General features: G+C 49.6%; 1 protein-coding gene and 1 long non-coding RNA gene across 2 annotated transcripts; one reads left to right on the forward strand and one right to left on the reverse strand.

Moving 5' to 3' along the window:
• Nucleotides 1-723: 723 nt before the first annotated feature.
• On the reverse strand, nucleotides 724-9,455 carry Tmem86a (transmembrane protein 86A). Its single transcript, XM_003461214.5, has 3 exons — nucleotides 9,280-9,455; nucleotides 7,251-7,515; nucleotides 724-6,417 (listed from the first exon to the last, which is right to left on the reverse strand). The coding sequence occupies exons 1-3, from the start codon at nucleotides 9,298-9,300 to the stop codon at nucleotides 5,981-5,983; spliced, it is 723 nt and encodes a 240-aa protein (XP_003461262.1). The 5' UTR covers nucleotides 9,301-9,455; the 3' UTR covers nucleotides 724-5,980.
• Nucleotides 9,456-9,512: 57 nt separating this feature from the next.
• LOC134477742 (uncharacterized) lies at nucleotides 9,513-12,317 on the forward strand. Its single transcript, XR_010049943.1, has 2 exons — nucleotides 9,513-10,381; nucleotides 12,074-12,317. It is a non-coding gene; the product is annotated as an uncharacterized LOC134477742 (long non-coding RNA).
• Nucleotides 12,318-15,913: the final 3,596 nt, after the last annotated feature.

Below are 15,913 nucleotides of genomic sequence, written 5' to 3' on the forward strand. Positions count from 1 at the left end.
CTGAGGCAGGAGGATCACTGCAAATTCGAGACCAGCTAGGGCTACAAAGTGTGCCCAAGGCCAGCATGAACTGCATAGTGAGTCTCAAAAATAAAGTAAAATTTAAAAAATAAAAATAGGTGGGGGTCCTTCGTCCAGATACCATCTGAGTAATAATGATGCCAATTCCTGTCCCCACCCAGGGCCCACCATCACCCAACAGGACCTGGAAGAAAGAAAGCTTCACAACCCAGAGCTGGGAAGCCATTATCAAGGGCAAAAACTTCTCTCTGTTCCTCATCAGCAGGCCAAGCACTCTGACTCAGCTTTAGAATGACCCCAGGAAGGCACATGGTGATATCCACAGGCACGTGGCAGGTAGGACCATGAGCAGAGACACACTGGCGTCCTCTTCCAGAGGGAGCTTCCCAGCACTGTGCACACTGCCTGGGGTTAGGGAAACCTTTGTCAGCCTCTGCTGAGAGCAGAGGGGTTTTCCTCTCTTTTTTCTCAAAGGCTGACAACTCTAGCGCTCTGACCCTTAGAGACACTGAGCAAGTCCTCATTTTAGGCTCTGCAGTCGTATCTGGTGCACTTTGAGCATAGAATGCGCTCAGGGAGAGTAGGGAATAGGAATAGGTCACAGAGGCGTCTAAAGCCATTAGAAACCAAAGTGACTGCATAGGACTGGAAGCTTTATTTATAAAAAAAAAAAAAAAAAAAAAAAGCCTCTAGACTCCCACGGAAAGAAAAGAATGAATGTTTATTGAATAGTAACTGCATGCTGAGCCCTTTACTCATTATTCCTTTGAAAGGAACAGTTCTTGTTAGTCCTTTTTTTACAAATGAGGAAATGGGTCTCAGAAAAAAAAAAAAAAAAGGTAACTTTCCCAAGGTCACAGGGCTCCCAAATGGCAGAGTAACACTTCATGTTTTTGTGACTCTAGGACATCTGCTGCCGCAGGCTCGAAGAGAGTGCCTCGTCCATCAGGCACAGCAGGGGTTACAAGTGGATAATCAGTAAACGGGAATTAGGGGTTAGGGGCCGAATGGGACAGAGAAGACACAGAAGCAAAGCTAATGTAGGGTCTGGGTAAGTTGGAAATACTAGGTACCCAGATCTGACAAGTGGGGGCTGGAAAGGACCTTCTAGTCTGGGAAAATGTAAAAAAGTAAACCTCTGTTCGGGCTGAGAACTCCTGGAGTGGGTGCAGGCTGGGCAGTGGGGAGTCCCACAGGAAGAGCCTTTAGGAATCAGTGCAGCGGGTACCCCCACAGCTGCCTGCATCTGAAAATCTGGCCCAGATCTTTGTGGTTCCACAAAGCTGGGTCTCCAGGGTGCCCCTGAAGCTCAAAAGCTGGGGTGGCAGGTGGGACACTTGGGGGCCATTCACCACCACCTGCTTTGTCCTCCCACCACATAGTCGAGGACCTGAGCATGAAGCTACCAGAAGGTCTGGTGCCACTCATTGCCTCCTAGAACCCACTCAAGCCTCACATGGTGCTCCGAAGCCAGGACTGCACATGACCTGTGCCTTACTTGGGAACCTGAGGCCCACAGTGATCCTCTGCAAGGGAGATGTCAGCATCTCCCTTGCAGGTGAACTCCAAGTTCTAGCATAACTCCGTCAGCTGCAAGTGCACCATCCCACCGTTGTCATCCCTGCCTGCACCTGAGCACTCAAGGTCAGTGATGAGTGCGGTGTGCTCCCTCGCCATCTGTAGTAAGGGCACCTCTGGGACCAGGTGGGGGCAGGGTGATAGATCCTTTCTGAGGCACAGGAACAAAACCACAGTCTCCTGGGCCATTCATCAACTCTCTTTTCACTGGCACAGTCCTCTGTTTAATCTTGACTGCCATCAGGTGATGCAGATACTCAAGGTTACCTCTCCCATGCTCCCAAAGTCTTTGTTATATTCCTGGCCCCTGCAGATCTGCGTGTGATCCCTTGATAAACCGTGGTTAGCAACCCACAGTGGAGTTAGGTCACCTTTAGAAAAGATACAATCAGGCATGGTGGTGCATGCCTGTGGTCCCAGCCCTTGGGAGTTTGAGGCCAGCCTGAGATACATAGTGAGTTTAAGACCAGCCTGAACTACATAGTGAGAGCCTGTCTCAAAAAGAAAAGATCCTGCCCATCACTTCTAAACCAAACACAAAATCACAAGTTCTCTGGCAGGTTTTGAAACCCTCAATCTAACCCTAACCTGGATGTTTGTAAAATTTTGCAAATCACAGTGATGGGCAATCAAGATTGAAAACCAACTGGTCTAGGATGAGCACAAATGGGAAACACAAACAGCGAAGACTGCAGAACCTCCCTCTCAGGCACATATGACTTGCTTATGCTCATGTTTGTGAACAGATGGGGGAGACAGTTATTCCTTCTCACAGAGTCTACTGTCTCCTTAGCTGCACAGCTAGCAACATGAACCAAATAAACTTGACCTGCTTTGCTCCTTCTCACCTCCCACCCAGCTCTCCCGATCCTCATGGTAAAATCTTAACCAAGGTTCCCACTCCCCATCTCTCCAGCCTCATTATGTCACATTGTTTTGGTCTCCATGGTTATAGACTTTGTCCATCAGTTATAGTTGCCTTTCCTTGGAGAAAGAATCATGTTCTTTTGCTGTCTCTCAAGTGCTCAACTAAGTGTCTAGCACTGAGATGACAAAGCCTGCAGAGTGGCTGCCAAACTGCCAAACTGGCAAGGGCACTGGGAGAGGTGTCCAGCACTCATTGCTTAGCTGGAGATCCTGAGGACTTCACTCTGGGTTGTAAGCACGTGGGCACAGGGCCTGACACCATTACTGACCAGCCATGTGCCCTTGGAAAACTACTTTCTGAAGAGCCTGTTTTCTCACCTCCTGGGGCTGTGAGATTAGAATGAGATGGAGCAGGGAAGTGCCTGGCACAGTGCACCATGTCAGGTGCTGAACCAGGGTAGCTTTTGACCACATAAACTCAGCCAACCTAGGATTGAGGGTCCCAAGGCTCAGCCCCAGGTCCTGTGTCATAACTCTGAAGTCCAGCAGTTAGGAGTTTACCCATTCCCCAGCAATGTTCATGAATGAACATTTGCTTTAGTCTTTCAGACAAAGATGACAAGACAATCGGCATCCATCATAGAGCCTACAAAGAAATCCAAGCACCTTATGAGAGCTCCGGGAGGCTGCCATGATAGGGGCTTTTGGGCCTGTTCCCAACATGGAACCCATTTTGCCCTCTGGTCACACCAGTGTAAACATTCTGTGCAGGGATGGGACAATAAACTCACTGAGCTCACCCTTCCCAACCAGGTGGGTGGGCAGAGCTTGTGAGAGACCAGGCTGCAAATCCATGCACAATAGAGCATCTAGCCAGGTGCCTGGGCCTTGACTTGGCTTTTCCTCCTCCACAGCCTCCAGGTGGGGGCAACTCCTGCCAGCTTCATCTTCCTCCCTGTCCTCCTTCCTCATGCTTCTTCACACCAGGCTGGTCTCTGTTGAGCATTCCAGTGTTTGAAAGGATTAGGATTTTGCCTCATCAGTTCCCAGCAATCCTAATATCATAGCTAGAAGGGACCAGTCATCCAGTCCACTGAGTTTCAAACATCTTTCACGGTGGAATGCTTCCTGAAGAGAAACAATTCTTAGCTACAGATTTAAAATAAGAATAGACAGTCTTGTCAGGGCATGGTGGCTCATGCCGATAATCCGAGCACCCAGGAGGCTGAAGGTAGGAGGATCACAGTGAGCTCAAGGCCAACCTGAACTACACAGTGAGACTCTGTCTCAAAACATCAACAACAAAGAAGAGCCTTTGAGTCCTCCTCTTCTCCACTAGGAATCTGTAAAAACCCTAGTTTGGAGCTAGGAGTGTGGCTCTGTGGCACAGTGCACACCGAGCATGTGCAAGACAGGAGTCGGATCCTCAGAGGCAGGAGAAGGAAGAAAAAAGGGAGGTAGAAGTAGGGAGGGGAGAGAGGAATGGGACAAAGAAGGGGACACAGAGAGCGCAGAAAGGAGGGAAAGGGAAAGGAAACAAAGGGGAAAACTCTAGTTTGCAAACTCATGGATTTAACCAGGCATAGTGGCTCACACCTAAAATCCCAGGACTTGGCAGGCTGAGGTAGGAGGATCAGCAGGAGTTTGAGGCCAGCCTAGGCTACACGGTGAGTGCAAGGCCACCCTAAATTCCATAGTGAGCCCCTGTCTCAGAAAACAAAAAAAGAGAGAAAATGGATCCACGCAAGCCCATGGGATATAAGTCTTCCTCTATGGTACCCCTACAAATGTGCAACAACTCTACCCATGCTGTAGTCACCTTCCTGTTAAAATGCAAATGCTCCCAGAGTCAGGTGAGGCATTATTCTGTCAGGGCTAGAGTATGAATCAGCCAATCTAATCCCACACCTCAGAGTCCAAGTAGAAGGAGATGCTTAAAAAGAAACCCGATGTTCTACAGCAGACAGCAGGGATGGAGTGGGAGGGGGTGGGAGGCCGGCAAGAGGAGGACACTGGGTAATAAGGGCCAGAGGAGGACACTGGTTAATAAGAGCCAGAGGAGGACACTGGGTAATAAGGGCAAGAGGAGAACATTGGGTAATAAGGGCCAGAGGAGGACACTGGGTAATAAGGGCCAGAGGAGGACACTGGGTAATAAGGGCAAGAGGAGGACACTGGGATAAGATATGATGCACAAACATGAGTGCATCAACAAAAAAGGCAGACAAACGCAAGTGCTACCCATCCCCCACCCTCCTGAAACACATCCTCATGCACACACACGTGACCACGGAAGTGAGATCCATTCCAACCTGCAGAGCCAAGGAACCAGCCTGACGCCAAGATGCCTGTCCCAAGACTGTGACCCAGACTCTGAGGACAGCCAGGGCCCCTGGCACTATGCCCCCACCTCCTCTCCAGGACAGGCACGTGCCACACAGCCAGACAAGTGGGCGAGCCAATGGCTCTTAGTTTTTATTTTTTATTTCGCATGAGTGGGCAGTAAAGGACGGATTGCTCCATCCTTACTCCCCTTGCATTGAATGTGCCTTGAGTTTTAAGACCCTAGAGTGTCATTAGGAGCCCCTTCCTCTTGCTCCCAGTGCAGGAGGGGCAGGGAGGAAAACTCTGAGGATGGGTTGCAAGGTGGGGAGCCTGGCTCTGAGCCAGGCTCCACAACCCTCAGCAGCTCCCTGAGGCCCTCTCCCTATGAGACATTTACGGACAGTAGGACAGAGACATACAGCAGGGAAACACAGGTCAGAAGATAGACCACACACACACACACACGCACACAGACCACCCCTTCCTTTGGCATGGGTCACCCTAGCTCTGGAAACAGGATCTAAGGGTAATTTTAGGGGGCCTGAACTCTGGGTTGGCCTGTGAAAGACACAGGGCCAACTGAGTCCTTGGTATACACAAGCTCTCCAACCCAGGAATTTCCCTGTCCTGCCACCCGGACAGACATCCCTTCCCTTTCACACTCACCACGTAAAGATTATTCAAGTAATAAGGATACACAAGGGGAAAGGGGACTCCACCCTCATCCAATCTTCCCAACTAAGGGCCAGTGAAAGTCCTTTAAGCCCTGGCCCTGGGTCCTCGGCAGAGATCTTTTCCCCTCTTTCCTGCAACTTTATGCAAATCAGAAAGGGTGAGAGTGGGTAAGTCCAGCGCTACCTTGGTCCTAGGCATAAGAAATACAACCACTCTTCCACCTAGCAGGGAACAGGGTCAAAGTAAGCACCATAATCCTGGGGTGGGGGGTATCTGACAGTCATAATGGGGTAGAGGTGGGAGAGGTCTATGTTTGGCTGACTGAGCTGGCAGTGTTGTGCTGGACCACCAGGTTTGCTAGCGAGGTCCTTCTGCTTACCCCCTCAAACTCGACAATTAACCCAGGCAGTACCTGCTGCTCCAGGCTGCTCTGCAGCCGTCCTAAGCCAGTTCCTGTAGGTTCCCAGGACCTGGACCTCAACCCCAGGAGACAGAGATGCACAGAACAGGCCTCTCAGTCGGCCTTTCTCAGTCTACAGTCCGCCACTGGCTCCCGGCTCTCAACGGCAGACAGGGCGATGAGCATCTGAGCAGCGTAGTAGGTGGACATGATGAGTGCTCGAGAGTAGGGCACAGGAAAGCAGAACTTGTTGAGCCCGATGGTCAGGTCTGAGATCATAAAGAGCAGTGCACCACTGCCAGCTGCCAGCTCCGTCCAGCGCCACGCTGCCCCGACCAGCCGCAGCCCTGCCATGGCTCTCCAGCCCATGAAGCTGATGAGGGCCGCATAGATGCCCACCAGGTAGATAAAGGCACCTGAGAGGCCGGGGTAGAGGAGGGCATAGCACAGGCCGGACAACAATCCCATCACCAGACCAGTCCGGAGAGCCAGTGGCCGCATGCCAAAGGCTGAAGCGTAGAGCATGTGTGTCACAGCAAACATCAGCATACCTGAGAGTGAGACGGGACAAAGGATGCTGAAGGTGGGCCTGGTAACTATGAGTATTTGGGGATGGGATACCCTAGAAGCTTTGTGTTAGAAATCACAGGGGCAAGAAGATCCACACGGTAAAAATCACCCCCACACATACACATACTGTCCTGAACTGACCACTGGATCCCCTGAACCCACCAACAAGGAACCCCATAGTCACTGGCCCCCAAAAAACTCAAAATCCTTCTTCAAAAGTTCTCTTGTCAGCCAAGTGTGGTGGCACATGCCTATAATCCCAGTAGTAGAGAGGCTGAGGCAGGAGGATTGCTGTGAGTTCAAGGCCAGCCTGGGCTACAAAGTAAGTTGAAGGAGCCAGGGGTGGTGGCTCACGCCTGTAATCCCAGCACTCGGGAGGCTGAGGCAAGAGGATCATGAGTTCGAGACCTGCCTGGGCTACAAAGTGAGCTCAAGGCCAGCCTAAACTGCATAGAGAGACCCTCTCTCAAAAAGACAAAAAAAAAAAAAAAAAGTGAATTGAAGGCCAGCCTGAACCACACAGCGAAATCCTGCCTCAAAAAAAACAACAAAGTTCCCTTGTCAAGCTGGGCGTGGTGGCTCATGCCTGTAATCCCAGCACTCCAGAGGCTGAGGCAAGAGGATCATGAGTTCAAGACTTGCCTGAGCTACAAAGTGAGCTCAAGGCCAGCCTGAATTGCATAGAGAGACCCTTTCTCAAAAAGACAAAAAAAAAAAAAAAAAAAAAAAAAAGTTCCCTTGTCCAAATGCTTGGCTCCCCCAGGGGTCTCCCCAGCTTCAGAACCCCTTCCAGACAGCTATTTTGACCACTGACCATGCACAAAGTAGCCCTGGTCCTGCCAGATGAGGAAGGCATCCCCTACAGCAGAAAAGACAAGCCCCACAAAGATGCGGGCAGCGCTGGGGTGGGCCTGCAGGAATCCAAGGCCATGCGCCAGCAGGAAGAGCCACAGGCAGAAGATGGGCAGGCACTTGATGAGGGCGCTGACCCAGGACGGGCTGGAGGAGGGCAGCCAGAGCACAAAATACACGCAAGTGGCCTTGAAGAAGGGTACCAGTTTAGGTCCTTCACTTTTCACCTGGAAGACACAAGACAAAGGCAACAATGAGATCTCAAAAGCTCAGAAGCCCACTTTGGGGCTCAGAGGCAGCACCCTCAACCCCAATATCTACCTCAAAAACAACCTTTACTCTGTATGCCACCCCAAACAGGAAGGACACAGAGTAACCCAGCTCTCAACCTGCAGGAGTGAGTGAACAAACCCACTGTCATCCTTAAGCCTGACTCCTTGGGAGGGGGAAGGGCTCTTCTGTCCTGGTTACTCCTGTTCACACAGCTGGACAGCCAACCGTCCTGAGCATACCGTCTCCCTTCTCCAGCCCAATGCTTTTCCCTTCCTGGCTCCCTCTGCCTCCTCGGTATGCTCTTAGCCAGTCTCCCTGCCAGCATCAGCCCGCAGCTGTGTGAAACCACAAAGACTGGCCAGCTCATGATCCTCAACAGTAGCCAGGACACAAGCTTAGGGCCCTGGCAACACCAGGTGAGTGCCAGGAATGTGGAAGGGTGGGATGACAACCACCTCCACCCCCACAGCCCCTGTCCCCTTCCACCTCCATTCCACCTATCCTAGACTAACAGTGGCACCAAGGACAAAGCCAGTCACAGTGGCTAGGGATGCTGGGTAAAGAGACCCAACAGTTGAGAGCAAGGAAACTCTCAATCACCAGGAACCACAGGGATTGAGGGAAGAGGTGTGGGGCTGGAGGAAGTGTGCCCCGTTTCCCAGAGAACAAGAGCAACTGGAGGGGCGGGAGAAAGACAGGAAGAGGGTGGGGGAGGGCTATTTTCCCAGCTTCTGATCTGGAGCCAGCAGACAGCTTGGGAGGAGACAGGGAACTAACTAAGAGAGGGAAGTTAGAGCAGCTGACTTGGTCTCAACCGGATTAGGGGGAGGGTGGCTGAAGAAAGGCTGTACCCAAGGCCACTGCAGACACAGTTCAAACTGGGGGTGAGGACAGCTGCAGAGATTCTGAATCTGGGATCCCCAAGAGCTTCTTTCTTTGGGCAGCTGGAGTCTTGGATACTTACACTAGGGCCAAAGTTATTTTTCCCTGCTAGCTAAAGTGTCTCTGGCTGGATGAGCTGTCAAACTCAGGGTTGTGGGGACACTTCAGATAACCAGACCACCAAATGCTAATCAGAGAGACTGTGATGGGGTGAGCGGGAGGCCTGTTCTCCCTCTATAGAAGGCAAGAGCAGGCAGTAGAGATGACTTTCCCTCTGCAAGGAAACTACAACCCCGACAAGGTGGTTAGAGTAGGGGTAAGGCACAGGCGGAGACAGGAGGAGATCAACCGCTTCCACCTCCTTGCTGTAGAAGAGGGACTAATGGTCCCTCTTCCCTTCCCTACCCCAGCCTCCTATTTCTCAGAGAAACTGCCAGTAGGCAGGGAGACCATGACAGCCACAATCCAGTGCTAGAAAAAGAGACAAAGGCTGGACAGGAGATAGTCTGAAAAGGATACAATGTCAATAATGATCCATCTTCCCCCAGCGCGGTATAAGCGTAGCGTAGACTCGGGGCGTCCTCTCCTGTGCCTCATTGATAGGAGAAGACAAGCAGAAAAACTACTTGGCCAGGTTTCCCAGGAGGACCCCGCCACCCTCCTGTCTACCCCTCCGCACCTCCCTCTGATCCACCTCCACCCCAGGCCGCGACCCTGCGGACCCGCGCCAGACACACACAGATCAACAAAGTCACGCTTCTGAGTCACGTGCCCTGTGTTTTCCTCCCTCCTGCGGGTGCGCGAGGAGGAGCCTGCCTGCCCGCTCGCTCACTCACCACAGTGACCGGGGACACCATTGCGGCTGCGGCGGGGAACACCCACTCCGGGCTGTAGCTGCCGGGATGCACCCGCGGCCAGGTGAGCAGGTAGCGAAGCGTCCAAACCCAGAGGGACCAACACTCCCTCCCGCGCTCCCGGCGCTTGCAGTTCTGTCTGTGAACTCCGCGACGTCACTACAGACACCACCAATCATCGGGTGGGAGCCGAGGTGGGCGGGGACTTGGGGGCGGGGCCTAGAGGGCGACGCCTGCTGGGCTCTCAGGGTCTCAGCCTCGCTTCTCTTGGGGCAAGAGGCGGGGCCTGAGGCCCCGCCCCTCCAAGAGGAGGAGCCAGAATCTCCCTGAAAGTGACGGTCCTCCCAGGACCAGAGTGAGGAGCCTGGTTGGCTGGAAGAAACACATGCCTGCTCAGGACACCTGGCAGACAGGATTTCTCCTCATTCAGGAAAGATTTCCCTTCGGCCTTCAGCGTGCAACCTCTGCAGACCCAATTGCACAACTTTCACTGTGTATGGACACACATCCCAGTGGACACCCAATGATCAGCAAGCACACAGCTTCAAGAGAAGAGATTCCTGTGTAGGTACAAAAAAAAAAAAAGCCCTCAGTTCTAAGGAATATACAAACATGCAGAATCGCAGCTACCCTAAACAAGAATCAGATACTCAACAGTCCTTCGGCACACACTTCTCACAAATCCCAGACGTCTGTAACACACACAAATGAGACACCAAGAAGACAGACAGCAGCGGACTTTGCATACTCTAAGGATGCAGAACAATGTGAAATACTAATACATGAGTGGATTTCATGTTGATGTTACATAAAGGTACACAAGTATTGAAGAACTGAGCATGCTCAGAATCATGGCATTACATGGGCAAACTGGTAGGCATTAAATGGGCTGGAATTGGTTCCAGTTCTGCTGCTTCCATGCCCTGCAACTGGGTGAATCACGGCCGTCCGTGACCTTGATTTCCTCATGTGTAAGATGAGTGGACTATATGGTTCTGCCAGACACAAGCATGTTGTGAGAGTTTCAAGTAAGTCCAGCAGGCTTCCTGGACTTGGAGACTTCAGTTACACCTCCAAGGACCGGGTAAGGGGTTTGCACTGGGGTCTGCAGTCAAAACCCATTAGCTGTGTTTCGGGCTTTGGGGACAGGGAAAGGAGTGTCCAGCGCTAATTAGCAGCCATCAAACGCTGGGGTGGTGAGATCCCTCTGCTGTACCAAGCCTTACATAGTATCAGGGAGGGACAAATTGACTGCAGTCTCCTGTGAGCTTCTCCTACAGTGGATCTTTTCCTTCTCTCCTGGACACTACCCACCCAAAATTCCCTGTGTACTGTTGACCAGACAACCCCTCAGAGGTGCAACAGTCCTCCCCTGGTGACAGAATTGACAACCAGAGGTTCAGATCCTGGTTCAGGAAGGGTGAGAGTCAAGGATTTGGGATGAGAGTGGAGCAGTCACCCAAAGTCATCCCCACTCCCCTTAGATACCTCCTACAAGGAGCCCCACAAGTTTGTGAACACTAGCTTCTCTGGGGTTTTTTTTTTCCACTTGGGTTGTGGAGGAGCCTGTATCTCCAGAGCTACATCTCCATGGCTTTGGCACACACATGGATACACGTGGGAACATTCACAAAATGTACTACTTGAAAAGAACCCTGGACTGGGAGACACACTGTACTTGGTAGTATTCTTTTCTTCTTCTGACTTGCTAGTTGTATAATTAGGCCTATCACTCCATCTTTAGAGCCTCAGTTTCATCATCAATAAAATGAAGGCATTGTGTCAGGAGATAAGAACAGTACGCTGTCCAGTCTTCCATCTAAACCCTCTAAAGGGGAGAGTTCCAGCTAACACTCAGAGATAATTCTCAGAAATCAGGCAAGCCAGGACACCTTTCATTTCTCTGGATTTTCATTTCATTAAGTACAAAAATGAAGCCAGGCATAGTGGTGCACACCTTTAATCCCCCAGCATTCAGGAGGCTGAGGCATGAGAATCACTGCAAGTTTGAGGCCAGCCTGGGATACATATGAGTTCAAAGCCAGCCTGAACTACATGTAAGACCTTGTCTCAAAAAAACAAAAACACGTGCCAGAGATATAGTGCAGTGGCACAGCACCTGCCTGGCAAGCATGAGGTCCTGAGTTCAATTCCTAGTACCAAAAAAGAAAAGAAAGAAAGAAAAAAACTTGGGGCTGGGTATATACTAGCTTTCCTAGTGTGCCTAGGTTCAATTTCCAGCATGGAAAAAAAAAGGGAGGAGGGGGAAGAACTACATCAGTGGTTCCCAATAAGTGAGGACTATAAGTTACTTAGAAAACTTTTTAAAAATATAATTGGTATGGTCCCACCCTAATCCTAATAATTCACTGATTTAATAAGTCTCTATACACAGATGCCTAAATACTGTACGTAAAACATAAGATCTAGAACTGTCACCCTCGGGTTTCAAATCTGTACTGAATTACCCAGTAGAGAAGTGAATCATACAGATAGCCTCTCCTCCTCCATGCTGGTTATTCTGTCTTCCCCATCACCACCCTGATCCATACTTGGTCATTCTCCATCCTGCCCTGGGCCCCAGGCTCTAAGGTCTGCAGTATTAGGGTTCCCTAGGCCCCTAGCTTCTAGCTCAGTTCACTCCTGAGAATCAGAAGCCAATCTCAGGATAGGAGGGCGTGTGGGTGAGCTCCACTGGTCTGGAGTTGGGAATCTGGTTGTTCTAGAAACTGTGCTTCTCTGTGGCCCACTCTAAACTCACTCCTTACTCTTTCAGGTCTGGCGTAGCAGTGATCTTCACCCAAGACTGGTTTTTTTAACACTGCCCACATCTCTGCAAGTGGTCACTGAATTCTTTTCAGTTAAAATCTTGACATGCCAGCACCCTGACTGATACAGGCACCAACAAATAAGAGACACTTTCGGTACCCCTTTCCCCAAAGTAAAGAACTTATCCCAGTTTCATTCATATGGGTAAGATTTTTGTCTGTTGAAAAAATAAATTTTTATTTACTACTCAGTGTTTTTACTCTGGATTGCACATTTCGGGTCACAGAGGGTGGGATATAGCTGCCTGTAAAGTGACATTCCTTCTTTTCTGTACCCAAAAGGACCTGTTAGGATGGCCCTTTCCACACAGCTTTGTAATTTTTTGTCCTTGCTCCTCTCCTGTGTAAGACTGAACTCACATGTTCATTCACCCAAAAGATGTTTCCTGTGCATCTCATATGTGCCAACCACTGTGTTAGGTGCTGGAGTTTAAATTATCATGTAAATCATAGGCTACATCCTCATGGAACCCACGGTTTACTTCAGGCAGCAAGTAAACAGACGTGGTGTACAGCAACTGAAATAGCTAAGGGGTAAGGTATGGCACAGGTGACATCAAAGAGCCTTTAGAATCATTAGTCACATCTGACACAGTTGAAGAAGCTGTGGCTAAATCCAAAAGGGTGAGTCAAAAAAAAGAAAAGAAAAAAACAAAAGGGTGAGTTATCACTGTTGATCAGACATCCACAGATGTAATATCCTAGACAAGGGACGTGCATCTATACATAGAAGCACAAGAGACACACTGGATTCAGTGCAATAGTTGTAGTACTGGCATGAGCTGAAGAGTGGAAGTGTAGAAGCCAGAGAAGTAAGCATGAGCCAGGCTGGGAAGGGTCTTGAAAGTCCTACTTAAGGAGTTTGGACTTGAACCAGTAAGATGACAGTAAGCCAGTTGTCTTCTGTTCCTTAACTTCGCTCTTTGAGCCTAGCTCTTACGTAACAGACACATGAAAAATACATAGAAAGGTGACCAAATGTTATTCTGGACTTTCCTTGTGTCTTGGGGGTGGCAGGGGTGGTGGTGGAGGAGCTTCTCACCCAGTGGCCTCCTCTATCTCTGACCCCAGTGGTTTTGCCATGTGTCACCTTCTAGCTAAGCTTGCCCTACCTGGAGCTGTAATCAGTTCAGAACTGTTTACCTTATGCCTGGATTGCTGCTGGATCTCAGCTGACTTCTCTGTGTCTGTTCCAGATGCCCAGAGCACTTCTAAGTGGCCCCTACTCCACTGCACTCCTACAGAGCTGGAGAGGAGCCTGGAAATGCTGAGGAAAGCAGGAGAGGTCAGGTGAAAGGTCAGCATTGTGGGGGAGTGATGCTGTTCATGGTAGCTGAATGTGCACCAGCGAGTTAGAGGTGTTTGCGAGCTGCAGTCACAGCCACCTTGAAAGCTTTAAGGTTGTGATTAACAAGGGAGGAGTCCAGAGAAAAGGATCATACAAATTCTTGGGGGCAATTACATGTAAAGGAATGACAGAAAAACAAAAACAAGGAGAGAGACAAACACGTGAGTTAAAAGATGTGCTGAACGAGAAACGCCCTGCAAAGAAAAAAAAAAAAAAAAGATGTGCTGAGGATGTATCTGAGGCACCAGATACACCCAAATCCAAGTGCTGTCGGAGACAGATGCACGCAGAGAAATGTACATTCATACAGATGACCTGTGCTTTTTGATTTGGTTCTCTCCTTCCACAACAGGTGGCAGACAGTGGTTTTGCTTCCCCTTTGTGGTGGGCCAGAAGCTTTGTAAAGATTAACCCATGCATTCCAAGGCCTATGGATGAGGTTCCAAAACCTTAACCCCAGCCTGGGGCATTTCTAGGGCTTCCTCCTAGCTTTCTGCTTCTAGGAATCAACCTGCTGGTGTCATCCCTCCTCTGAAGACATCCATCCCAGAATGCCTCTGCCTTGTTAGAGCCCACTTTGGTCAAGGAAGTGAGCCCTGGAGTAGCCAGTGTGACTGATGAGGCAGTCTGCTCCTGAAGGCAGTTAAGAAAAAAGCAAAGATTGCCTTTATCAGAACTCATCTTGGCCTGGCCTAGTGGTGCAGGCCATTAATCCCAGCACTCGGGAGGCTGAGGCAGAAGGATGGCTGCAAGTTTGAGGCCAGCCTCAGCTACAAAGTGAGTTCACAGCCACCCCGAACTGCCTGGTGAAACTCTGTCTCAAAAAGACAAAAAGAAAAAGAAAAAACCAGAACTCATCTTTTCAGAACCCAGAGTGCTAAATTTTGGGGTAATTTGTGGAGCAGTATCCATAATGATATTCTGGCTCTTTGCTTCTGAACTTGAGGCCAGACACACCATGACTTAAGCAGAGGTTTTATCCACCATGCGCCCTTGACAAAGTGATTAACCTATCTGATTGTTTCCTTCTCTGTAAAATACCAAACGCAGTGCGGGTGATGTGAAAGGAAGTTTGTTAATACATGTACCATGTCTGGCCCAGCCCCTCTCCTGTAATATGCCCACCCACCTGTCTTTTGTCTGTAGAAAGATTATTTTCAAGCCTTCACATGAAAGCAAGTTTTTCTAACTGTAAATCTGGCAAACCATAGGTCTCCTAGTAAATTCAATAGCAGGGATCTCCAAGGACGAATCCCTTTCAGTCAAATGTGTGGGTTAGGTGACCTCCAACCCCCACGCTTTCAGAGTCCTGGCCTCTGTGAAGTCAAGTGCTTTGTTTTGTCCTTGAGGTTATCCAAGCTCAGCCCTCTCAGCACCCCTAGGCTCCACCCTTGTACATTTCCTTTCAAACCCAAAGCTCTCTGGGGTGCACCTTTGGGTTGCTCCTCATTCAGTATTAGGAAGTTAGTAGAAGGGAGTAGAAACAAGAAAGGAGCAATCTCTAGGGAACAGCCTAGAGAAAGAAAGAAAGAAAGAAAACACCCCAAAAGATTCCACTCACCAAGCCCCAGGACCTCGTTATTCTCTTCTCAGTACTGGAGTTTGAGGAGCAGTCTTGGTAGAACAGGCAAGAGCAGATCTCCCTAACTCTTCCGCTCTGAGACTCATCTTGTCTGCCTGAACCCCTTCTCTACTTGACCTCATGATATAATACAGTGATACAGATATAATGTTTCATCCATGTCATCAGCTTTTATCTTTTCATAGTACTGGGGATTGAACCCAGGCCCTCACACATGCAAGTTCAATGCGCTACCACTGATCTACACCCTTGGCCCCATGTAGATGGCATTTATTAACTACTTGCAATGGTCCAGGCTATATCTGTATCAAGCTTCACCCAGGAGCTTCTGATTCAAGGGCTGCAAGGCAGAGCTCTGACCCCTGTATTTTAACACGTTCGCCAAGTGGCTCATGTACACACAGAGGCCTGGAACCTCTGTACCACATAACTCACTGTGCCATTCTTTTATCTAGCATGTGTTAGAGCCTAGCTAGAGGCAAAGAAGAAAACTTTTTTTGAAAGGCTATTGCCTAGCACAGGACCTGCTGGGCAATGAGCATTTGTTAAATGCTTATCAAATCATGTCCTTGGTACCTTCATCAATCTTTAATCTTCATAGATTTTTAATCTCCCCTTGTAACCTATGATCTCACTCTGATAGCTAATCAGAACTGCCAGGCTGTTCTGTCTTGCTTTTTGTACCTCCTTTGTATCTCCTGCTTGTGCATCTTCTAAAAGCCCTAGACCACCAGAGACTAGGGCCTGATATTCTGGAATGATCCCAACTAGTGCCCACTGACATAAATAAATCTGCCTCCAAATCCTCGGTGTCATTTTAGTGTCTTTGCTTGCAGTTGCAATAGAAGAGGGATCGCT

This window comes from Cavia porcellus, unplaced genomic scaffold, assembly GCF_034190915.1.
Source record: "Cavia porcellus strain 051 isolate PalLab524CR breed Dunkin Hartley unplaced genomic scaffold, mCavPor4.1 scaffold_9, whole genome shotgun sequence".
Classification (NCBI taxonomy): Eukaryota; Metazoa; Chordata; class Mammalia; order Rodentia; family Caviidae; genus Cavia; species Cavia porcellus.

What these genes read in the sequence shown, in the direction of transcription:
- Tmem86a (XM_003461214.5), bottom strand. Translation starts at nt 9,300, where the DNA reads ATGGTGTCCCCGGTCACTGTG. An exon ending in TGGTGTCCCCGGTCACTGTG is followed by an intron (nt 7,516 to 9,279) that starts GTGAGTGAGCGA and finishes TGTGTCTTCCAG; the next exon opens with GTGAAAAGTGAAGGACCTAA. An exon ending in CCAGGGCTACTTTGTGCATG is followed by an intron (nt 6,418 to 7,250) that starts GTCAGTGGTCAA and finishes TCTCACTCTCAG; the next exon opens with GTATGCTGATGTTTGCTGTG.